Source organism: Heliconius melpomene, chromosome 13 (assembly GCF_056956725.1).
Source record: "Heliconius melpomene rosina isolate 202511_hmr_F chromosome 13, ASM5695672v1, whole genome shotgun sequence".
Classification (NCBI taxonomy): domain Eukaryota; kingdom Metazoa; phylum Arthropoda; class Insecta; order Lepidoptera; family Nymphalidae; genus Heliconius; species Heliconius melpomene.
The window spans coordinates 10,377,068-10,402,817 of record NC_140401.1 but is presented as its reverse complement, the minus strand read 5'-3'; the positions used below and the strand labels follow the sequence as shown (position 1 = coordinate 10,402,817).

General features: G+C 33.3%; 2 protein-coding genes across 4 annotated transcripts in view; both read left to right on the top strand.

Moving 5' to 3' along the window:
* The first annotated feature begins 284 nt into the window (after window positions 1–284).
* LOC146532930 (uncharacterized) lies at window positions 285–4,979 on the top strand. Of its 2 annotated transcripts, none has more exons than XM_085196419.1 (3): window positions 285–499; window positions 958–1,135; window positions 4,576–4,979. In XM_085196419.1, exons 1-3 carry the CDS (start codon window positions 420–422, stop codon window positions 4,819–4,821), a joined length of 504 nt encoding a protein of 167 aa, XP_085052545.1. In that variant the 5' UTR covers window positions 285–419; the 3' UTR covers window positions 4,822–4,979. The 2 variants fall into 2 exon arrangements, with proteins under 2 accessions (XP_085052545.1, XP_085052547.1); XM_085196421.1 differs by having other exon boundaries at window positions 315–524.
* A 3,392-nt stretch (window positions 4,980–8,371) lies between these two features.
* LOC146532928 (uncharacterized) overlaps window positions 8,372–25,750 on the top strand; it is a 92,405-nt gene continuing 75,026 nt past the window's right edge. For both annotated transcript variants that reach the window (XM_085196053.1, XM_085196054.1), the window contains exon 1: window positions 8,372–8,722. In XM_085196053.1, coding sequence (XP_085052179.1) covers window positions 8,578–8,722 — 145 coding nt within the window. In that variant the 5' untranslated portion in view covers window positions 8,372–8,577. The remainder of the gene's footprint in view (window positions 8,723–25,750) is intronic.

The window sequence follows — 25,750 nt, the reverse complement described above, 5'->3', positions numbered from 1 at the left end:
TGAAAATTATTAGCAATAAATTCAAAGATGTAAAAATATTACGTTGCTTATAAATTTATCAAGTATTATAATTAAAATTTTACAATAAAATATAAATATAATTAAGTTAAAATGCCCATAATTTATTAATATAATTAAAAATATTATAAATACATTGAAGTCGTCTAAATTGATCATATTTTATTTTAAAATATCATATTTTAATATAATTATTAGCTAAGCTTTTAAAAGTTATTCGTTCGTTAATTATAAGATAAATGGTTTTGACGGCTGTCAAACGAAGATTTGACATTAAGACGTTTGTTTTGCGTAGTTTGTAATTTTGTATTCCGCCATTTCGAGAAATCAATCAATCAATCAATTTTGTATTGTAGTTTATACTATTTGTATTTAGCCGATAAAATACGTTTTTCATAATAATGGTTTGTTGCGCTGTGTCTAATTGTAAAAATACATCCGCAAAAATAACTAAGAATAAAGATGGCATTACTTTTCACAGGTAATTTATATATTACTTTTCACAGGTAATTTATATACTCTCACTTGACTTTTTATTTTTTCGTAAATTTTTAAACTATTGCATTATGAATTTATAAGAAAATAAATCAATGAACATATCGTCTAAATAATCTTTATTTACTAACTGATCATTTAATCAAAACAGTGCTACAAAATTTAGCAGCTTGACGTTTTCCCGTATAAGGTAGGCGGAGGGTATCTAGTCTTAGGACATTCCGTTTCTTACTTTCCTACTAATTTTTGAGACGACGTGAGTCGGAACTCAACGCATTGTCTACCTGACCAGGGAAATAAAAATAATTTTAATATAATCATTCATACTACTGGGGATTGAACCCACACACCTCTGTCACTGTCACGCTCTGTCTCCTCTGCACCTCATTTATTTCTTCCTAACATAAATTTTATCTAAAAATTGTACTTTTTCTAAAATTTTAGATTCCCTCGTGACCCTGACAGGAAACGCCTCTGGGAAATAGCAGTTAATCGTGAGGAATGGTCAGCTACATTATCGAGTGCAGTTTGCTCTGAACATTTTGACACTAAAGATTTTTATATTACTATGAGTGGACTACGTAGATTATCTGCTGAGGCTGTTCCTTCTATTAATATTTCTGTAAGTTGGTTTTATATTTATTTATGTATTTATTTTATTTGAATTGTTTTACATTTCGGACTTAAGTTTTTTGTGCCATTTTTTGTTACTTAATTTTAATTTTATGTTTGTATTATCACAGTGAAAGTTTGACAGTTGTAGGCCTGATTCTCACTTATGATGATAAATTATTGATTATTTTCCTTTCCCCCCTGGTAAAAAGGGAAAATGTGATGTTAGTTCAACCCCTCAGCACGCAATGCCTCGAGAATTCAATCAGTCAGTCAGTCAGGTATGGAGTGCCTTAACTCTAGGTTCCCTACGCCTTCCCTGTCATATGTGGGATACAACATAAAACTAAAAAAAAATATTAATTTATAATTATATTTATAATCTAACAATATTTTTTTGTAAATTATAAATAGAACTGTTGTAAAAAAAAGATTAAATATAGTAATTATTAAAAAAATTTAAGTAACATGTATGTTGTATTAAATTGTATGTGTTTAATCTCTCAATATTCACAAATTATTTATTTACTTTCGTTTTCTCGCTCTGATAAGTATAGTGTTGAATTTGAGCCGAAAGCAGAAGAGAGTGTGTTGACACTCACTTCTCTCTTCCTACCTTGATATAATATAGCATACAGCATGTAGCTGTATGCTATATTATATCAAGGGTATTATATCAAGGGTATATTATATTACAGGGTTACCGGCTTATATACACTGGGTCACCTTCGGGTAGAAACGGTGTAGCGGTAGTGCTATCTGAAGAGCTTCAGAATGGGCTCCTTGAAGTTGACCGTCGCTCCGACCGCTTGATGCGAGTGAGGGTACTGATTGAGGGCGTCATCACAAACTTAATCAGTGCCTATGCTCCCCAGGCGGGATGTAGCGCGGCCGAAAAGGAGACATTCTGGGAGCAGTATGAAGGAGTGCTACTTGCTGTGCCGTGTACCGAAGTGGTCTTAGTTGGGGGGGATTTGAACGGGCACGTCGGTAAGGCTGCTGAGCCGTATGAACGTGTTCACGGGGGTTTTGGGCACGGTCTTCGCAATGCAGAGGGAGAAAACATTCTGAGAAACTGTATTGCGTCTGATCTGGCCGTCGTGAATACGTTCTTCCAAAAGAATTCTCAGCACCTTATCACGTATAAGAGCGGGTCCCACTCAACTCAAATAGACTACTTATTGACCAGACGGTGTCATATGGGCAGGGTAACTAACTGTAAGGTCATTCCAGGCGAAAGCCTAACGGCCCAACATCGTCTTCTTGTCATGGACTTTAACGTCACTCCGAAGAAGAAAGTAGCCGAGAAACGTAGGCCTCGGATCAAGTGGTGGTTGCTGAATGGACCGATGCAGACCGACTTCCTGGCAGAGGTGAAAAGTCACGATATTTCGACTAACACCGAGACTGCTCAGGATGCTTGGGATCGGGCTCAGTCGGCAATCATTGCGGCGGGCAGGCGAGTTCTTGGCCTTTCTAGGGGAGGACGTGTCATCGACAGGGAGACATGGTGGTGGAATGACGAGGTGCAGGAGGTTACTCGTGAAAAGAAGGCTGCCTTTAAGAAGTGGCAGGAATCCAACTCTCCTGAAGACAGACTGGAGTACACAGTAGCTAAACGTGCCAGTAAAAGAGCTGTAGCCAGAGCCCGCAGTGAGAGTTTGTCACCATTGTATGATAAACTTGAAACTGTGGAGGGGCAGAAGCTCATTTACAAACTGGCACGTTCCCGGGATAAAGTGACGCAAGATATCGCAAAATGTCTTTGCGTCAAAGATTCCCAGGGCACGCTGCTCTGTAATCATGACTCTGTGAAGGAGAGGTGGAGAAGCTACTTCCAGGAGTTGCTGAATACTCAGCACCCATGCAGTCTTCATCACGACCCACCGCCTAACCTCGGACTTATTGCCCCAATAACCCTTGACGAAACACGTAATTGCCTTCGACGCATGAAGAACGGAAAAGCGGTGGGACCTGACGACATCCCGATCGAAGCGTGGAAATCGTTGGGCTCTCTTGGTGTGCTCATGCTTACTGACCTTTTTAACCATATCTTGAACACTGGTAAGATGCCGCATCAGTGGCGGCTTAGCTTTATTACCCCTATTTACAAGGGAAGGGGCAGTGTTCAAGATTGTGGTAGTTATAGGGGCATTAAGCTTATGAGTCATACCATGAAGCTCTTCGAGCGCATGATCGACCTCAGGCTCCGCCGAGAGTGTACTGTCTCTGAGTCTCAATATGGATTTCAGCCAGGATCGGGCACCATGGACGCCATTTTCGCCCTCAGAACTTTGATGGAGGCATACAGGGAAAAAAGGAGAGCTCTGCACGTGGCCTTTTTAGATCTGCAGAAGGCCTTTGACTGTGTGCCTCGTCAGTGTATCTGGTGGGCATTGCGATCCAAAGGGATCCCTGAGGCCTATATTGAGATTATCAGAGGCATGTACCACGATTCCGCTTCTATGGTTAGGACTGCTGTTGGCGACACTAGACCCTTCCCGATTACAGTGGGGGTTCACCAGGGCTCGGCTCTTAGTCCGTTCTTGTTCAATGTAGTGCTTGATACTGTCTCGGCTCACATCCAGGACCAGCCTCCATGGCTGATGATGTATGCCGACGACATAGCACTCATTGCCGAGAATCGACTGACGCTGGAGCGTAAAGTGAACCTCTGGAAGGGTACGCTTGAGAACGGCGGTCTTAAACTAAATGTGTCGAAGACAGAGTACATGGCCTGCGGGAGCCGGGACTCGAGCACCATCCTTATAGGTCCTGAGCCAGCCGTTAAGTCGGAGAAGTTCAGGTACCTTGGATCCGTTATGCACGAGTCTGGAGGCATCGACCACGATGTCCATGGCCGGATAAGCGCTGCCTGGGCCAAATGGCGGGAGGTCACTGGTGTGGTCTGCGACCGCAGAATACCGCCCAAGCTCAAGGGGCTGATATACAAGAGCATCGTCCGACCGGTTCTTTTATACGGCAGCGAATGTTGGCCAGCACTATCTCGGCACACTCTGGAGCTTCACGTCACGGAAATGAAGATGCTGAGGTGGATGTGCGGCGTAACGCGGTCTGACCGCATACGCAACACATTCATTCGAGGTAGTCTTGGGGTCCGTGACGTAGCGGATAAGCTCCAAGAGCGTCGCTTGAGATGGTTTGGCCACGTTACGCGCCGGCCTAAGAACTATGTCGGACGCAAGTGCCTTGCTATACTAGTTCCTGGGGCGCGACCTCCCGGACGCCCAAGGAAGCGCTGGTTGGATGTCGTGATGCAGGACATGAGAGCCAATGGTCTAACCACCGAGGACGCAAAAGATCGTGCAAAGTGGAGTAGGGTAAGTAGGAAGGCAGACCCTGGTAATAGCCGGGATTAATGCCAGGAAGAAGAAGACAGCATGTAGCTATAAATGTAAGCTATTTTTATGTTTCATTTTTTTATTTCAGCCATGTCAAGAACTAGAACCTACAATATCAAATCAATTACAATCAGTAGACATAAAAGAAACAGATACAGAAGAAGTAATTAAATTAAAAATTAAAATTAAAAGATTAGAAGTGATTGCAGCAAATAGAAAAAGGAGGTTAAACATAATGTGGCAAAGTCGACGCAGATTAAAGACAAAAATGGAAAAACTAAATTGTATTATAAAACATTTGATTAGATATAAACAGGATAAAGAAAATAGATGACACTGCCTTACCATATTATAAATGCGAAGGATGTGTTCAGTAGTGTTTGCATTAAAATGGAACAAACATCAATCCTCACAAACATTCACATTTATAATATTAGTAAGATTCTTCATCTAGACGCCGAGAAAAATTGTTTAATATACATATATGAAATATACAAATATTTTGTTATTATTAAATTGACAGCAAGATAAGCTAATTTCCAATAATTTTCAACAACTTTCAACTAAGCCCTTGTATAAAATAAAAATTAATGAAAGCTGATATTATTTAATATCATTATTGTGTATTTTTTTCATATATCATTTTATTTTCCATATGAAATTAAATAAAGGAAATATTTAAATAAATACTAAGTTATATATTATCTTCTATCTTCATACATTATGCAGCATAATGATAATAAAATTAAATCGTCATTAGCTTCACGGTATTTCCTGCACACAGTAGGGTAGGCAGAGGGAATATAGTGTTAACACACTCCGAACACCACTTTCCCACGAATCCTGGAGGCATTGCGTGTTGAGTGGCGGAATTCAACGCCACCCTTGAGCCTCGATACCAGTCATAAAATAATTCAATATTTCATTTCTTTGAGTGGGAATTGAACCCACGATCATCGCGTTACAGTCACACCCCTGCGCCACGGCCTCAATTTGTAAATGTGTGTTGACATGTTTTCTTTATTTTATTTGTTAGATATCGCTAATATTCTCTCTAATTGATACAATTAGAAATATATGACGTCACGTCTCTATAATCAGTATATTAATTGAAAATAATCGTTATTAATAAAAAATTTTTTAGTACATATTTTTATATTTTTCTCCATTCAAAAAAATAAATAGTAAAAAAGGAAAATCTATAATTAATGAAGCAATCGGGAATCTACAAACATCGAGTACGGTCAGATCTTCTCGACATGCTCTCGGCAGGCGACGCCAACTTTACGTATCATTTCACTCATATGAATTAATATTATTTTCATTTCTCTGCTCTCATAACTACTACTAATGCTCTAATTCAAATTCAAATTCAAAATATTCTTTATTCAAATAGGCAATTATTACAAGCACTTTTGAATCGTCGAATGAACATATGAATAAAAAGCTACCACCGGTTCGGAAGGCAGTTCTGCTGAGAAGAGCCGGCAAGAAACTCAACAGTTGCTCTTTTCAAAATCAATGGTACAATCTATTACATTAGCTGGCAGCTATCCTGCATTACATTCAATAGACATTAATTCCATACATGCTTATCCTCTAAATATTCTTGAACAGTGTAATACGCTTTACTTGTTAGAATTTTTTTTACAGATATTTTAAATTTTTGTAGTGGCAAACTAAGAATACACTGCGGAATTTTATTATATACACGTATACTCAGACCCATAAAGGATTTATTAACTTTTTGGAGGCGAAAACTTGGTGTAACAAGCTTATCTTTATTTCTCGTTTCTATCGTATGACTGTCACTATTTTTGCTATGACAATGTATATTTTGTCGGACAAAGAGAATGTTATAATATAGAAATTGGGAAGCAACTGTGATAATACCTGCATCTTTGAAAACATCTCGCAGAGAATCTCGAGCTCTTAGATTATAAATATATCTCACGGCTCTTTTTTGGAGAACAAATATTGAATTGATATCTGCAGCACTGCCCCATAGCAGCATTCCATATATAAAATACTATGAAAATAGCTATGGTAGACTAGTCGGGCAGTTTCAACGTCCGTCATTTGTCTTACTTTTTTAATTGCGAACGCGGCAGAGCCGAGTTTATCTGCAAGTGCTTCCAGATGAGCGTTCCACTGGAGTTTGGAATCTATAGTTACACCTAGGAAAATAGCTGATTCCGACAAATTAACAGCTTCTCCTTTAATTAGTAGACTAAAATTAAGTTTTTTAACATTTTGTAAAGTAAACTCAATACATTTAGTTTTTTTAGCATTTAACATTAGATTATTAACATCAAACCAACGAAGAATATGCGACAATGCACTATTCACTTCGTCATAGTTTATTTTATTTCGGTCAACTTTAAATATTAAAGAGGTATCATCCGCGAAAAGTACAATATCACATAGGTTCTTCACATAAAAAGGCAGATCGTTAATATAAATAAGAAATAAAAGAGGACCTTAATAGAGGAATAGATCCTTGTGGAACGCCCATTTTTAGAGGAGATCCAGATGATTTTACATTATTTATACTAACCTTCTGGATTCTTCGGTTTAGATATGAGGCAATAAGATCAAGGGCGGTATCCTGTATACCATAATGATATAGTTTTAATAACAGAGTTTCATGGTCTACACAATCAAAGGCTTTGGATAAATCACAAAATACTCCAATAGCATTTTGTGACTTCTCCCATGCGTCATAAATGTGCTTTAGGAGTGCAGCACCCGCATCCGTAGTGGACTTGCCTTTGGTGAAACCATATTGCTCACTATGGAAACAATTGTTAATATTTAAGAAAATTGTGAGCTGGTTAAATATTATTTTTTCAAATATTTTACTTAGAGACGGCAAAACAGAGATCGGTCTGTAATTTCCAAGGTCAGTTCTATCTCCACTTTTGTAAAGCGGCACTATTTTACTATATTTCATTAAATAATAATAGTAATAGCTCTGACAACGGAGGCGTTAAGTACCGCGACTACAAACGAAATGTTTTTATATTCGGCAGTGCACGGAGTGTGGTGGTGTCTTAACATTAGGATCTCTCTGCCTATCCCGCTGTATATACAGAAAATAAGTAATAGTGCTTATCACGAACGGTAACGGTAGAATATTGCGTTTAATTACTCTGACCACGGTTTTCTCAGATAGCTTATCTGTCCATTATAAGGTGTGCGGTACTTAGTGGTAGGGCTGCCACTTGTTTTTAAATATTTAAGTAAGTATATTAAAGTTGTCGTCGCTCGTAATTTTGTTTACGTTCCCGTAGAAATATCGAGAAATCCTCTATTAATAGCTATACTTCCTAACCTACCTACAAAACAAATATTAATTTTCTAAGTCCAGTAGTTTGTTGCATTGTATCTTTGGGTGATTCAGTAACAGAGTTTTATTTACCTACATATGTATATTATAGATATCTCTAAAGTGTAGTTGAGAAATTTAGCACGATGGTTGTGGGTGCAAGTCTCTTTTGTATATATTTTTTCGTCTACACTTCGTTATGATTTTTATATTAAAAGTTTTCAGGTAATATTAATTTATTTTATTCTTTATTAATTTATTTCAATTAAGACAAAAGATGTTTTTTATTATGAGAAGTCATTTAGAATTAAAATAATTATAATATTATATTATATTAAATTAATTAATCTATATGTATATACTAATTAGAGTACCAATTAATTTAATATACCATATTAAAATATTCATATTGTTAACAAAAACATAATACTAGTATCCTAAATGGTATCTATTTATAAAAAAACAAAACGTAAAACATAATAACCCTATCGTATAGCGGTACGTTCATTGAAGGCTTGCGCGCGCGCAGTGGGGTTGCCCCTACCACTCTAAACTCAGTACATTCGCTCAAGCGACAAACATAACACGTATACTTCTATATTTATTAAAACTAAAATAAACTCGAAAAACAACAAAAAAATTACGAAAATCACAAAAGCAAGTGTTGGTGCAAGTTTATTTTAGTGAAAATGTGACTGTTAGTTAAAATGGCTTATACAATACATACATAAATATATAATTAAATAAGTGTTACTTGATAAAATGCAAGGCAAGTTAAAGATCGTTTTGTTGTGCGTGTGTGTTTTTGTATACGTTCATAGTGTGATATGCGAGGATTTTGATGCGGAAGAGAAGCCGGAGAAGGCTGAGGAGTATGAGAGGAGAGATACGAAAGGTTTTGTGCCAGGTAAGTGTAAAAAGTATTTAATAAGTATATTGTAAACAACTGGCCGATTCAAATTATTTTCATATACATATAGGTATCTAATAACAGGATAATTAGAGGGTGTGGAGGTGTTAAGACACTCCGTTTAACTGTTGAGTGGCAGAACTCAACTCTGCGTTTTGTCTCGTTAGAGCAATGAAATGGTAACAATTTATTTCTTCGGGTGGGAATCGAACCCACAATCTTCGCGTTTACAGTCAAAAGCGGTGCTATTATGTAGGTACCATTTATACATTTTTCGTATATAGCAGGGTAGGCAGAGAGATTGAGACATTTCAGGTTGTGATGGAATCCTATGTAGTTCTACTGTATATATTTTGTGATTGTCATTTTTTTCAGGTGGTAGATCATTTAGTTAGTCCTATTTCTATACCATTGTAGTGTCACTACCAATATATTTAACTGACCAATTTCCATCTTCTCTTATACATTCTACGTGACATTGGCAAAATAAACTGTGCTCAACTGACACGTCTAAAAACCATAAAATAAGATACAAAACATACGATCCTACAAAAATCTGTATAAATATTTAAAAGAATTTGTCTTTGCATTTTTTGAATAACAACAAATGAAAAGTTTCTTTATTTACTATGTTTCCTAAAAATAATCTATGATAATACTTTTTAATAGTGATGTCATTTAAAATCTATAAGTAGTCATAATGAAATTGTAACTAATCGAAATGTAACACAGAAGATATATTATGAGCATCCAAAGCAGTCTGCTAGTCTGTGCACGTTAATCTCAGAAACAACTTAACTTAGAAAACTAACAAACTTCTCTTAATATTAATGGTATTTTTTAAAGGTTTATAAATAAAAAAGCGGGTTTTTGAATAAAATATTACTTTACACATTTATACAATTATTACATTTTTTAAAAATATTATATAAAGTAAATATGAAAAAAACATATAGAAATCTATGCAATAAATTAACTAAAACGGATAACATAGTCTCGCAACCTTGGCCGTTTAAATTAACAATTTTATGTAGAAAATATATAATTAAGTATAGCCACATTATAACTAATACTTTATATAAAGTATATAATCATCTGTTTTATATAATATATTATTTAACAGAATCCAAAACATAATAATATACGTATAAAAAAGATAATTAAGTTTATTGCACAATATATCTTATATAGGTAACTTGTTGTTTGCATGCTTAGTAAATACTCATTTTTTTAACTTCACGGTGTGTCCCCGCACATAGCAGAGTAGGCAGAGGGAACCTGGGAACCTGGGTTAAGATTAGACACATCCGTTCATCACAGACACATCCATCTGTATTTTGCGCAACCTCTGAAAGTCCCCCCTTTCAAGTTATATAATAGTCCTCAAAATTTCCACTTTGTAAAATGACGTAGGTCTGGCAGCTCTGGGATCTTGGGCTATATAGTATAGTATAGAATTATGATAAGAAATTAATTTGTAGGTACGAACATTTATCCGTTGTCTTGATAGACAAAGGTTTACCATACGATCCAGTGGACGCGTAAAGAAAATACTCATATTTAAGCTTATGAGTTATTTAGTAGCCACTTATGTAGGCTGATATTGTTTCATCGAAAACTTCAAGGTAAATAATTTTATTCGTAACTTATAACAGTAGTGGGTAGATAGTTACAGTTAAAATAAATAACTATTAATTGCTAATAATCCTTATTAATGGACATATATAATAAGACATTTTTAGTAAATTAGCGGAAATCAATAGTGACCGAAGTTTCCAGCAAATGGTCCTTCGAGCGTGTTAAAACAATATAAATTAATACATGTACTTATATGTAACTGTAGATAGACACCATAGTGGCAGAATGGAACAGTGTTTGATTATAGTTACAGGGTATGTGGTTGTGGGTTCGACCTCTACTAGGCGAAAATTAGAAAAAGAATCCATTTTCAATAAGTTCTCTTATGTAGCCCAAGTATTATGCGTGAAAAGTTTAAGGTTATTACAAAAAACGACATATAGTTTGTATGTATGTATAATATTATGCTTCTTGATTATACCTACTTTATATGAATAAACATTCCAACGCCCACATTTAACATTCAATTTGCTGACATACTATTATTCATAACTAAAATTAGTTTTTTGTTCATAATCATTATAAGGGAAGTTAGTGATATATCACTCTGTTCTCAATTAATAGTGAATGGATAAATTTTGTTTTATGATCTGTAGAACAAAATTTATTCAATCTCTGTTCTATTTAGCGTAAATAGAAAAAAAATAATTTTACTATTAAAAATTGAACTTATCAATCTCTGAGAATTAAAATTGTAATAATAATTATAAGAATATATGAAATTTAAATAAAAACCGGCCATGTGCGGCATGAAGGGTTCCGTACCATACCATCAATAAAAACGAGCAAAAAAACAATTGTGTGGGAGCCGCCATAAATATTTAGGTATACATTGTTTAAATATCTGTGAAAATCTTGTACATGATATACAACCTGGTGACAGACGGATAGACAGACAGACAGGCAGTTGAGTCTTCGTAATAGGATCCCGTTTAAGCCTTCGGGTATTGGGAAATTCAAAAAACTTAAAATTCTGATGATAAACTTTAAGCCACTCTTTTTTTATTTTTCATACATAAGATTGTATATAGGGAAAAATCATTTACCTATATGATAGATCCGTTTAGTTATTAAGTTCCTAAGTATTAAGTAATTTTATATGTTTGTGTTATACAATCTCGAACATTCGAATAATAATAATAGTGTTTTATTATGTAAATAATATATGTAATAAGGTCCATTAATACTTCAATATAATGATTTTACTAGCTTTTTACGTACCTACAACAAGTTATTACATATAACTAATATTACCAGTACGTGAGGAATCTCTGCTTATGGTTTTTTTAACGGTTTTTCGAGTTTATTTAATTCCACAAAAAAATATATTGACAGATTACTTAGGTGCAAGTTTCTTAAATATTTTTGGCAAAATATAATTGTAGCTCAATCAACTTTGTTTGCCTACAAAATAATTAATGACCACTAATCGTTTAAAGTATATTCAATATTTATATTGAAAACAGGCTCAGGGGCACCAGCGGGTACCTAAACGTTACGGAGATAAGCGCGTCCCACAAAGGAAATTTCACCTTTATACTATTAGGAGAAACTCTCCGTAAAAGAAAGTTTGAAGGTAAATAAATCTTCACTTATATAGGATTAGCTTATATAAAAACGTCAGTTAAATATTATGCTACCTTATTAAGGCAAGTGATTCGCCACTTTCTTTTATTTCACTTTCACTACCGTACAATAAAAGGTTATTCTTGATACGACTGTATCAGTTACGATATTGCTTTATTTTTTTTATATTAGAGTACATACATATAATAGAGGTTGTTGTGATTGTAAACGTGGTAGTTGTGGATTCGATTCCTACTCGAGGGAATTATATTTATAGTAATTTCCTCGCTCGGGATAGCAAAGCGCGGAGTTTAATTCTCATTGAGGTCTTGAAAATTGGGCAGTGTATGATGGAGTGTCTTAACACTTTGATTACATTAATTATTTTAAAAGTTGATTTAAGTTTTAGATAATACAGATAGTTTTTCAATATACGAGTACATCTTGTAAAACTATATATTTCCGCAAAGTTTAGAGATATATTAACATTTGTTTATTTTTTACATTTTTCACGTATAAATTAACTTTTTGATTTTATTTTCATCTATATATCTGTATTATTACAGAAAAACTATTTAATTTGTAGGCTAATCTGGCTAGTCTTTGCAAAAGTAACAATTTGAAAGGTGAAAGGAGGTTATATTGAAAGGAACTAAGCTAGCATTATTTCGCTACTCTAATGAGCTAAAGCTCATGTTAATAAGAAAAAAAAAACAATTCTGTCTAATGCATCGGGAAGAGTAACATTTCTTAGAAATAATATTTTTACTCATTATAATTGTAGAAAAACGTCAACGTCTGATGAGTTGGAACGTAGATGCACATGTTCATATGTAAATTGTAGGAAATGGATGCGTGCTTAATCATACTATAAATACACATACATGTAGGTATATTGTAATAACACGTCAAATTTATAATACTCCCTTTTTGCGTAGGAGGTTAAAAATCTGTTGTTTATGGTAAAAAAATGCGCCATTAAAAGTGGTTTCTGTAAAATTATCAAAAGAATAAGATATTTGTAGATATATATATTTTATACATATTTACAATAGTACCTACCAAGGAAATGAATATATATTTTAAATACTTAGTTTTTTGGAAATGAATTAACGCAGTGTTGAGCCTTTACCATTCTATACTCAATATTTTCAGAATGAAAAGTTTTAAATAAATTATCTTCACCAGTTTCTCTTTCTTTGAACTATTTTAAAAACTATATATAAGTATATATTTTACTCGGCTTTCTCCATTCAACAAAAAAATACCGTCACTAAAACAATATAACATGGAAGCCTGTTCATTTACAAACGATTGTGAAAAGCCACCGACCTTACTTCAGTTAAGTTTGCGTAACCGTGTGGGAACATTAGCATTATAGAGTCGGTAACGCACTTGCGTGCTAAATATCCATTGGAATGGAAAATATACTTTATATATATGGTGGTAAGAGCGAATTCAGTTCCCCGTTGAGGTAAAACCGTGGTTGGAATGCTGTCAACTCTCCGATGCGTGAATAACGTGAATACGTTTTTCTAATGCTCGACAGCTATTCGTCCGCTGTTTAGTCAGTTTTACTTGAAATGGATAGTTTTGTCATTATTATATAACTTTATAGTTTTTTATGTTAAAGCAAAAAATGTGATTTATAAGTGATATATTTCGTTCTGTAATTAACATGAGTAGTTTTAGCGAAAGAAAGTAGGTATAAATTTATTAGTACGTTTATATGGCTTACTTTTTTTCCTTTACCGACATTTTTTGCTATAAATTATTCAGTGTTTATTCTCCAGAGTAGAGCTGGGTCCATCACCCACCACGCAGTATCTGTTAGTTGTAAGAAAAAGTGGGTTTACGGGCTCAAAACGTAACCTTGACGAAGCCTTAACAATAGTAATAATAATATTTTTTTATATAAATAACATTCCGAGCAAGATTTGGAACTAAAATCATGTTTACTTACTGAGTCTAGAGCCAACATATTTTATTTTTTAATTCGTTTTGATAAATTTAACTTTTTAAAAATTATTTAATTATATTTTTATTACAAAGAGCGCTCCAACTATCATATTATTCTGTTATATGATTTACATCATGTTATGAATTTCATAATTTCCCGTTCTTTCGCGGTTTTGCGGCGCGCGGCTATTGTGTTCAAGATCAAAGTAATTACGCGTTTACGTTTGATTTTTTTTCTAAATATTATACATTTTTAGTGTAATTGATGCTGTCGTGGTGCAGTGGGACAGTGTCTGACTGTAAACACCACTGTGGGTTCGATCTTCACTTGGAGTAATAATTATATTAAAATTATTTTTAATATAATTATTTCCCTACTCTGGTTGACAACGAGGCGTTAAATTTTGCTACTCAAAACGCAATGTCTCGAAATTTGTATAGAAAATGAGGAATGCAGTGTTTTAAGTCTTAACACTAGGTTTCTTCTGTTTTTTTCTATTATAGCTATTAAGAATACAAGTACTACTATAGCTATACCAAAAGTTGCATATTTTCTCCAAACGAATAACTTCTACTGACTTTTCTAATAAAATATTGAAATTTACAAAAAATACACGATATACACAAGGATATGCAATTAGACTGCCTTTTTAATTTGACAAACCAAAAAAAATCGTTAAGGACTATTACCCAAGAGGCTAAACCGTGACCATACAGGCTCTCATCATATTGTCTGAAATGGACATCTAAGTTCAAGCACTACGCCTCTTATATGTACATATATATAAAAGACCTTGGTTAATTTAAGTTTTCGTTGTGAAACATCATCAAGCACCTATTGTTGGTGAGATCAAAGGCGCAGCCTCCAAAAGTATAGTATAAGAATTATACTCCTTAAGAAAGTTTCTCCAGTGCTAGTGTATTGAATTTTATTAATTATACCCACATTGTTTTGATTCTGTAGCCGTTGCGAAAGCGATCGGTCACAAATCACAATCCATCCATACCTATATTATAAATTCGAAAGTAACTCTGTCTGTCTGTCTGTCTGTCTGTCTGTCTGTCTGTCTGTCTGTCTGTCTGTCTGTCTGTCTGTCTTTTCCGCAATCAGGGCCAAACCGCTAATTTAATTGTGATAGAGATATAGAGATACTTGAGGGTCCCGGGATGAACATAGGATACTTTTTTTTTCTCATATTTGTAATATTTTCGTTATATACCAATATATTAAAATAATTAATTTGACAAGGAATTTATTCCGCCATGTTAATAACAATCGTCGCTACGCGTTGCTAAGCAACGGCTTGCAAAGTTTGCTGTTTTAAGAAAACGTCACCCACAGTGAGTTTGCTTAATGCATACATGGTGCGCGCCGATATAGATTTATACAAATCTCTTTATACAAATCATTAACAAAAATTAGATGATTTCTATGATTTGATATTCATCCTTATGAAAATAAATATAATAGTCACTTTTAGCATTTCATCTAGATGGAAATTATAGTTTACTGTATAACATTCTAATAAATAATTAAGATGTGACTGATTCCAAATGACCTAGCCTTCGGGCGGCATAATATGAGTATGACCGACGCGAACGGGCGGATGACTTTGATGATTTTGTAAATTTTTATAGATTTTCGAATTACTATTATTTTTTATGTAATTATTTGCTGCTTATAATTAATTTATCTCAGTTCGGTTATCTATACCGATGTTATACACTTAAAATATCGTAATTTTAATCATTTGAGATTTTATTTAATATTGTTCGCAATAATTAATAATTATTTAATATAGAAAAATGTTTAGTACGCGCGCACAGCAAACTTTAGGTTTTTTTTCTAATATTAAGAATTTCCTTTAGTTACTTTTACTTCTTTGGTTTGTTCATTTCGGTTACTCAGATATTTTTTCTAATAATAAATCTCCACTTATTATTATTTTTTAACTTATTTTAATGATTTAGGCTTATATTTTCGCGGGCGTAGCCGCGTCCGGGCCCACTAGTATATATATATATATATATATATATATATATGAGTAAATGAAAGAAGTAATAAATGCTCGCTGTGATGAATGGTTTAATTCGTAATTAGTTTTGTGTGTTTCATAATGTATAGAAACTTAATTGAATGTATTTTTTTATGTTTATTTGCTTTTTTTTAAAGTGCCGGTTTTTAAACACGGAGAGTGGTAGTTCTATTTCTAATATAGAACCACCACTCTCTCGAAATATTATAATTATATTTTATATTTTGAGGCGCACAGGCACAAGCGTGCCTCTGTAAACGCAACGGTTGTAGGTTCGATTAAGGTAATGGAATATTTAATTTTATTTCAATTAATCTCTCATTTAATATGGAAATAGTCCGTTGAGTAAAAATGTTAAGCTTAGAATTGATATAACTCTTATTTTATTTTCAATAAATACTTTATTTATGTAAATAATATATCTGATTATTTACATGTTTAGTTAAAAGAAAGTAAGTTAAAAATGTAGAAAAAAATGATTTATCACTAAGTTATTACAATGTTATTACCTAAATCGTAAAAAGTATTAATAAAAAATTAGAATATAAAAACAAATATAATGTATATAAAACTTGCCAAATCTCAAATTGCATCATCCTGTCCGCTCATGATTCATGAAGATTCTTCATAATCAACTTTTTACATTCCACGTAACGAAACAATGAAAATAATATCATGCGGTGCTACGTGCTCGGCCTTTTGATTTACATACGTAGTAGGGAGATTGAACCTAGTGTAAAAAAAGTTCCAAATTTCGAGGCATTGCTTGTTGAGTGGCGGTACTCAACGTCGCGCTACGAATATATCTTGTTACTGGAGCAAGAAAATGATAATATGAAATGATACATTCCCCTGAGAGGGAATCGAACCCAAACGTTTATACTCTCAAAATATTAGAAAAGTATAAGGTTAATTTGTATGTTTTTAAAAAGTTTTCGGAATAATTGTGTATATTACCTCTCCTGTAGAACTGAGACAACTGACACTTTCACGCAACTCGACACTGGCTGATTCAAAAGTGGTTGTAATGACCTAATTTAATAAAGAATATTTAGATTTTTAATACAAATAATAAGAACAACTAAGTGCAATTATTAAATAGATTGTCCAAATATTTGGATATCAATTCCGCGAAGTAATATTCGTATTTACTAATTACCTATGACTTTTTTCATGTCTAGTAATTACCTACGATTTTTTTCTGATTAGTCGAAAAGCTGTGTTAAACTACACCTATTATAATTATATATTTTGCTCTTCCCTTCGGACCGCAAAAGCGTTTAGACGTGTCCACTGTGCTAAAATTATTTAAAATTTCATTTTTAAAGTTAAATTTAATAAAAATTCGCGCTTTAAAGTACTAGGCGTGCATAAATGTGTAAGAAGTGCGATGTGTGAAAAGGATAGCAACAGTTGAAATAGATATAAACAACGAAGCTCCCTACAAGCGCATAGATCAGACACGTACAGACGTAGCTTATGTTGTAGCACGTTAGAAGACTGCGTAGCCGTTCACAAGAATCCGTAGCGCATAACCAGTTTTTTATTAGAAGGCGTAGTGCTTGCAAGTGCTTCCTACGCCGTCGTTTATATAAAATAACGGCATACAATTTTTAAGTCAGTCTTGTAATAATAAGATAAATAAGACATGCCACTTAAAAGAACTCCTCCGGCTACTTCGCAGAGGTCTACTTCGAAGGATTCTTCGTCCAACTCGAGTAAACTAACGGTTCCGGGACCAGATCCCATCTTGCATCACTGTGACTCGGCACCGGATCTATCTTCGATTGCAGTTAAAAATGTGGAGCGTAAAAAACGAAAGTATTGTGATGATGACACTAATTTTCTGACTATAATTAAGGAGATGTTTACAGATTTCACAAATGCTATGGATAAAAAGTTTATGGACCTGCGCAATTCCGTGGAAGTCATGAGTGAAAAATACGACTCTTTCTTATCCAAGTTGTCTTCTCTTGAAAAACAACAGATTGAAGACAAAAAAACCATTAAGAAATTGGAAGAAAAAATAGAAACACTAGAACGAAGGTCTCGTACAAATGGAATTGAAATCAGAAATATACCCAAGTTGCAAGGTGAATCTAAGGAAAGCCTATGTGGCTCAATCATCGAACTAGGAAAGAAATTGGATATTAATATTGATCCCAATAATATCAGAGATATATATAGAGTTAACTCTAAAGACAATTCTCAACCTGTTATCGTGGATTTTTCCGGAACACTATTAAAAGAAAAAATCATAAAAGGGGTAAAGAATTTTAACAAGAATAAAATTTCAACTGAAAAACTAAATACGAAGCATTTAAATTATGAAATACCGGTTAAGCCTATATTCGTATCAGAGTGTCTGACTTACAATACTCAAAGATTATTTTATTTGTCTAGAGTATATAAAAAATCTCACGATTACAAATTCTGTTGGACTTCTAACGGTGTAGTATACCTTAGAAAAAACGACAATTCTCCCCAAATTCGTATTACGTGTGATGCTGACCTGGATAATCTAAGGAAGAAAGAATGACTAGCTGTGTTTACTAATTTGTGTTTTTTAAGACTTCTACAGTGGTACATCTCGTATTGTCATGTAAGAATATCTGCACTTATGTACACCTATTGTTTATATTTCTATATTATGTTAAAATCAAGCCTTTATTTAACGTATAAAAATTGTAACTATACATACATACATAAACCTACACTTATCATCTACTCACACGTATTTTTAATCTTCAATAACTTTTGTACAAAAATAAAAGCATGTGACACAAAGGTTCTTTTAAGATCTATTGCTACTTACTTATATAAAATTTTATACAGAGGAAAAAATTGTAAAGAGTTTTTTTCGGTTATAGCTATGCCAACATCATTTTATATTTCACAGCATTTCATTAATATATATGATAACGCGATTCGCTGTTATAGAGATATACTTTTAAATCAACGTATTTCTTTTTTAAATTCGATAATATAGAAGACTTGTCTTTAAACATTGATAATGTGGCTATTTCTAAATCAATGGAAGTTGATTTAGAAATATGCCATCAACTATTGCCAAGATCATCAAAGCTACTACTTTTAACCCAGAATATTCGCAGTATTAACTGCAACATATCAGGCTTCGAAGTTCTGCTGTCTAGGCTGAAAGTAGAATGTGATATTCTAGTTCTAACGGAATGTTGGCTGGCTAAAACTGAAGTCATTCCTCCTATCAGCAGCTACTTCTGCAAAGCCTCCACTCGTAACAGTAATCAAAATGATGGTGTTGTAATATATTATAAAAATAATCTTAATGTTTTAATAGAGGAACCTGATTTTATAGAGGCATCCGGCCTTGTGGCAGTACTGGACACACAAACAGTTATTATAGGAATATACCGCTCTCCTTCCTTCATCAATATTGATGGATTTCTTGCATCTCTTGATAAGGTATTACAGAAATACTCTAATTTTAATAATATTGTACTTATTGGGGATGTTAACATTCCAATAAATTTGAATAAAATGAACACACAAGGTGAATGTTATTTAAATCTTGCTGCAATACATGGTATGTTACCAGCACATACATTTATAACGCGAAGCAATTCTGACTCGTGCATTGATCACGTTCTCATTAAAACAAGAACTCCTACTCTTACATTGGTTGCTCATACTACTCTGACTGATCACTACACTGTATTAACTAGTATAGAACTTAATCCTACCCGCAATTATGCCATCTCCACGAAAACCATAGTAGATGTAATAAAACTTAAGGAAGACATTTTTAATATAAACTTTGAAAAGATTTACCTATGTGATGATCCGGAACTAGCCTTAAATTATCTAATTAAATATCTGCAGGATGCCATTAATGCCAATACAAGAGTGCTGAAGCTTTCCAGAAGATGTAGAATTCTAAAACCCTGGATTACTCCGGGTTTACTTCGTTGCATTAAAAACAGAGATAAGCTACACAAAAAGTCTAAGCGACTACCAAATAATGATATTTTAAATTTGACTTATAAAAGATACAGAACCTTCTGTAATACTATCTTAAAAAATTGTAAAAGAAAATACCAAAAAGAACAAATTGATAACGCAAAAAAAGATAATAAAAAATTATGGCAGGCTATTAAAAATATTATCTATAGAAACAGAGAACCTAATTATCCTAAGGAACTCCTTACAATTTCTTCTTCTCCTCAGAGCTCTTTAAATATTGTAAACGATTTTTTCAGCAATATTGGCCGAAACTTATCTGAAAAAATAGCCCAACAAATCAAGCACCAAAATATACCCCCTTATTGTAACAGCGCCCAACTTACTTCATTTGTTTTGGAAGACACAGATGAAAAAGAAGTAGAATCTCTAATTCGCAATCTAAAACAAGCTTGTACAACAGGACATGATGACATAAGTAACGCATGCTTAAAAGAACACAGTAACTCTCTCGTTGCCCCCTTAACACATATATTCAATTTATGTTTGCGGAACGGAATCTTCCCCAAATCTCTTAAAAAGGCGGTAATCCTTCCAATATTTAAGAATGGAGACAAAAATGACCCTAATAATTACCGACCTATTTCAATACTTCCATCTTTATCTAAGCTATTAGAAAAAATTATTAACTCTCGATTAATTAAATATCTGGACAAAGTTGAATTTCTTGCACATAATCAGTATGGCTTTCGTAGAAATAAATCCACAGAACAATGCGTCCTTTCTCTTACTGAACACATCAGCTCCAACTTGGATAGTGGCAAAAAATGTCTGACTATTTTCTTGGATTTGAGTAAAGCGTTTGATACCATCTCTATTCCCATCTTACTGAAAAAACTAGAATATTTAGGCGTTAGAGGAAATCAACTAAAGCTATTTCAAGATTACCTCTCTGATAGATTTCAACAAGTAAAGGTTGGCAGCTATACTAGCGATGATCTCAAAGTCTCTTTTGGTGTTCCGCAAGGAAGTATTCTTGGTCCCACCCTATTTTTGATCTACATTAATGATCTTACGTCACTGACACTCCTTGATACTAAAATATACTCTTATGCAGACGATACTGCTCTCGTTTTTACTGGACATACGTGGAGGGATGTGTTTCACACGGCACAGTCAGGCTTGGATAACGTCACTAATTGGTTAAGAAGTAATAGTCTTACACTAAATGTAGACAAGACTAAGTATATCTGTTTTAGTATACGTAAAACTAACAATTTTAATAATGTACGTAGCATCATTGCTCACACATGTGATTTAAACACAGGCTGCACGTGCTCTTCTCTGGAACGAAAAACTAACATTAAATATTTAGGCATAATCTTAGACGAAAACCTTCGTTTCAGTGAACACATAAGAAGCTTATCCGATCGTATGAGAAAATTAATCTACATTTTTAAAAATCTCCGACATGTAATTGATTTTCCAACAATGAAACAGATATACTATGCCTTGTGCCAGTCTCTTCTCACTTATTGTATAACAACCTGGGGTGGAGCTGTAAAATCCACTATAAATATTCTTGAGATTTCGCAACGTACTATTCTCAAAGTCGCAACTTTTAGACCACGCTTATATCCTACCTATGAACTTTATCAGTATTGTGAAGTATTAAGCGTTAGACAGTTGTATCTGCTATATGTTATCCTCAAGCAACATTCTAAGCTAACTTTTGATCCCAATGTTCTAACTAAGCGTCGAAGTTACATGGTGTGCGATTTACCTACTAATTTAAGAACTTCATTTGTTAAGCATTTTTTCCCTTACATTGGTCCTTACATTTATAACAAAATAAATAAAATTTTAAATGTTTATCATTTAACAAAAGGGTCATGCAAACGAAAGGTGTTCAATTTTCTACATGAGCTCTCTTACGAAGAAACAGAAAACCTGCTTTGTAAAGACAAATAAATTTATTGCTATTTATTTATATATACATATATATCCTTAAATCTCTCACGCTATAATTTAAACACACAACATACACATGCACAAAACAAATAAATAAATATCAAATTACACATCCTCTCACACTCACTCAGGCACAATCTCATAATACACAAAGAGAGGTCACGTTACACTAGAGGCTAATTGTTGAACATTTATATTTTTCAACAGGCTAATTATAAAATTTTCTTGTGGGGATGGGCGCTGTATACCGGAATACAGGCAACTAGTCCGGATACAGAGGAAATCTTTAAACTTTTCTTTATAGTTGTTTAGCCTATGTTTGTATCTAAAACTTATGTTTACTTAAGCTAAGTTGTTTGTAAAAGTCAATAAAGTTATTATTATTATTATTATTATTATTATTATATCTAATTTCTTTAAATTAACGAAAGACAAATAAAATTTTTGAGAAGATTTTTTTTCATTTCTAAATACAGTAATTTCTCAATAATTAATTAAAATTAAATTTATTTACTTCTAACCTTAAACGGTGTATTATTTGTTTTGTACTATTATATAAATGTTATAAAACAAAAGGAATTACACGTGAATTAAAGAATAAGTTTAACAAATCTTGATTTGAATGGAGTCCAATACAGAGCCAGAGACAATACCATTTGTTCATTATAAGGCAACAAACGTACTTAGATAATACATAAGTTTTTAGTAAAATATTTTTTTATAAAACGTATAAAAATTTTAACTCTTTCTCATCTTGGAAACCTTTGACGGTTTCTAAGAGGTGCGGGTTCGAGTCCCATTATGTTAAAATTTTTATACGTTTTCAAAAATATTTTTCGATCCATAGTGTAGTTTTTTTGCGTTTCTCGCTTTTCTACGTAAGCGAGGTGTAGCTAGTTAAATATGAGTGTTGCCGTTCTAAAATCATTAATTCCCCCGAGTGGGAATCGAACTCACAACCATCGCGTTTACCGTAAGACGCTGCACCACGGTGGTCTCGATCGGTTGTAATATCTAATGATATTATTGATTGTAGGTTCAAAGTTCACGTAGGAGGTATTTATATTTAGAATGGATAAGATATATAAACTTTTCAAGTGTAAAATATTAGCGTGTTAACTGTACAGTAAGATTACAGCCTTATAGACAAAGGTTAAAGAAAACGTTCTCATGTTCTTTATTGTTTTGAAAGGAAATGCCGTTTCCATTGTGTAGAGTATCTAAATGTTGATAACAACCAAGTTGGGGTCATTAAAATTATTTATAAATTAATTATATTTACGTATAAACTTATGTAATAACTGCTAAGCCAGTAAGTTTGACTGCCAATAATTACAATTGCCTATAAATTCATAATAATTACCCTGATCTGTCAAGGTTAGATTATATTTGCGAAGAGCTAGCTAGAGCTAGAGCTAGAGCTAGAGCTAGCTAAAGCTAGAGCTAGGTAGAGCTACTTTTATAATCCACTTTTTTCCACTTTCTTAATGTGAACAGCAAAGGAGTGGAACTCCCTGCCTGCTGAACTGTTCCCCGACATGCATAACCTGGCCCTCTTTAAAGAACGAGTGAATAGGCACTATCTAGGCAAGCATGCTCCACCTTCGTTCGCATCGTCACTTACCGCCAGGTGAGATAGCGGACAAATGCTAGCCTATCTACAATAATAAAAAAAAAATAAAGCTAAAGAGTGACTATTACTGCAGAAGTATAGACGATATTATTAAATATATCCGAAGGGAATAAAGTTTTACGCATTTTCACTTTTAAACTTGAGTCGTTGGTCCGTTATGTAACGTTTATATTTCTACTTTCACTCAAGGTCTTTTAGTACCCTTAATAAAGTTATCTGAGTTTATGTTTCCGTAACCGGATTATTAACATTATGTTATTTAGAGAGTTTTTTTATTGAAATTTTATTTTTATTGAATTTATTTTTTTTTATTACGTATATATAAAATTCTTCCGTTACTGACTAATTGACAGACAACACATAGCCGGAACTCTTAAATTTAGTAGGTATTTCCTTTGAAGTGTGGGTGTTCTTAGCACTTTCACTGCGGGAATTATTTTTGAGAATTTTCAGCTGGTGCGGTTGAGGTCTTCTCGGTCTCATATTTCATATGAAAATCAAGATGCTGTAAACGTATTAAAGGACCACTAGAAATAATTCGTTTGAGTAAATTCTTTCGCGTTACCTGTGGGAGTGTACCTTTTAAGGTACATTTAAAAAAATAGCCACACACATTTAAAATTTATTAAATAAAATATGGTAATCATTCTATTATTGTGGGTTCGTTTCCCACTCTGGAGTATGAATTATTTTCATTTCATCTCTCTGACAACACGACAAAACGCGCCGTTGAGAGTCACCTATCACGACTCGAAAATTGAACGAAACGTCGGGAACGAAGTGTCTTATCACTAGGTTCCCTCTGCCTAACTTGCCTGTGTTTGTTTATGTTTAATTAATATTTCAGAATCATTCCATATATTGAGGGTCGGCAGTAACTGTCTTAACTCAAAAGGATATTACCAAATAATAGCGATTGTAATCGAAATCAAACTAATTACAAAACTGAATACGTAACAACTGTATAATATAAGAATAATATAATAACAAGTACATATATCCCTATATCTCAGTCATACGGTCGTATTTACAATGATTCTTCGTAGATATTATGTATATACATATGTATGTATTATATGTGGAATTTATGCAACTTAGTGGTTTGTGGAAGGCGGCCATTGGAACGTATAGCTTTCTGTTCTTAAATCATATTTTTTTTACATATGAAGTAAATAATATGTTGTGATGATCAATTTATTTACATAATATCATGGAAAATATCCGTCGCTTTATAAACAATTCCAATTTCAAATTCCAAATCAGTGCGTGTCAGTCAGTCACGCATAGTAGAGTAGACATATAATTTCTTATAATTATTTAATATAAAATAGGGAAAAGACATAAATGTAAGTTCTATACTTTAACAAAATGAAACAACTCATATATAAATAAATTACCTATATACATAACGACAAAAAACTTAAACATCCATTGTTCTAACACGTAAAGACGATCAGATACAATTTATAAGAAGTTTTTATTTAATATTAATATTAACTTTGCACTTAGTTACTGACGACTCAACTGATATTACGCCTCCATTGTGATCAGATTGCCTTGGCTTTTTATTGTTTGCCAAATGTGGGTGATGAACTTGAGTATTAAAACACCTGTATAGATACTACTTGAGATTACATTACTAGCTTTTTCCTATGATTTCGGTTGTGTTGTTTCATAAATTGCAAAATAGATGAAAATTATTATAAAAAATAGATAATCAACGATTAAGTTATTGAGGCCTTCGTGCTAACACAACTGTTGGGGTATCGATTCCCATTCGGGGAAATGAATTATTTCCTTTTTATCGCTCTGGTAACAAGAAAAGCCTCGGCATTCACCAACTTGCAATGTCTCGACAATTGGGAACGGAGTGTCTTAAAACTTCACTACTACACAACTACACTACTACACAACTCACTACTTCACTTAATCTAAATAGGTAACTTTTTAATTTCAGAGCTAACCTAGTCTTAACGCTTTGTCAGGAAAAAATATCCTATACGTCGATTCAATTTATAAATTACTTGATTTAAAGATAAACTATGAATTACCCAAAAAACGATTAAAAACAATTAAAACAGGCAAAATAAGTGATTTTTTAAACTCATATTATTATCGTCAAGAGCTATATTAACAAAAGAGACGTTTCATTCTATAAAAACAATCGTCACATAAAAAAAAAACCGCTGGAATTTTTTAAACAAATCGTAAACAAGAACATCTTGACGAAAAAATGTCGTCATACCTGCAGTAAAACGTATTGTTTACTATAAAAGTTAAGAA

What these genes read in the sequence shown, in the direction of transcription:
- LOC146532930 (XM_085196419.1), top strand. Translation starts at nt 420, where the DNA reads ATGGTTTGTTGCGCTGTGTCTAATTGTAAAAATACATCCGCAAAAATA. An exon ending in GATGGCATTACTTTTCACAG is followed by an intron (nt 500 to 957) that starts GTAATTTATATA and finishes CTAAAATTTTAG; the next exon opens with ATTCCCTCGTGACCCTGACA. An exon ending in TTCCTTCTATTAATATTTCT is followed by an intron (nt 1,136 to 4,575) that starts GTAAGTTGGTTT and finishes TTTTTATTTCAG; the next exon opens with CCATGTCAAGAACTAGAACC.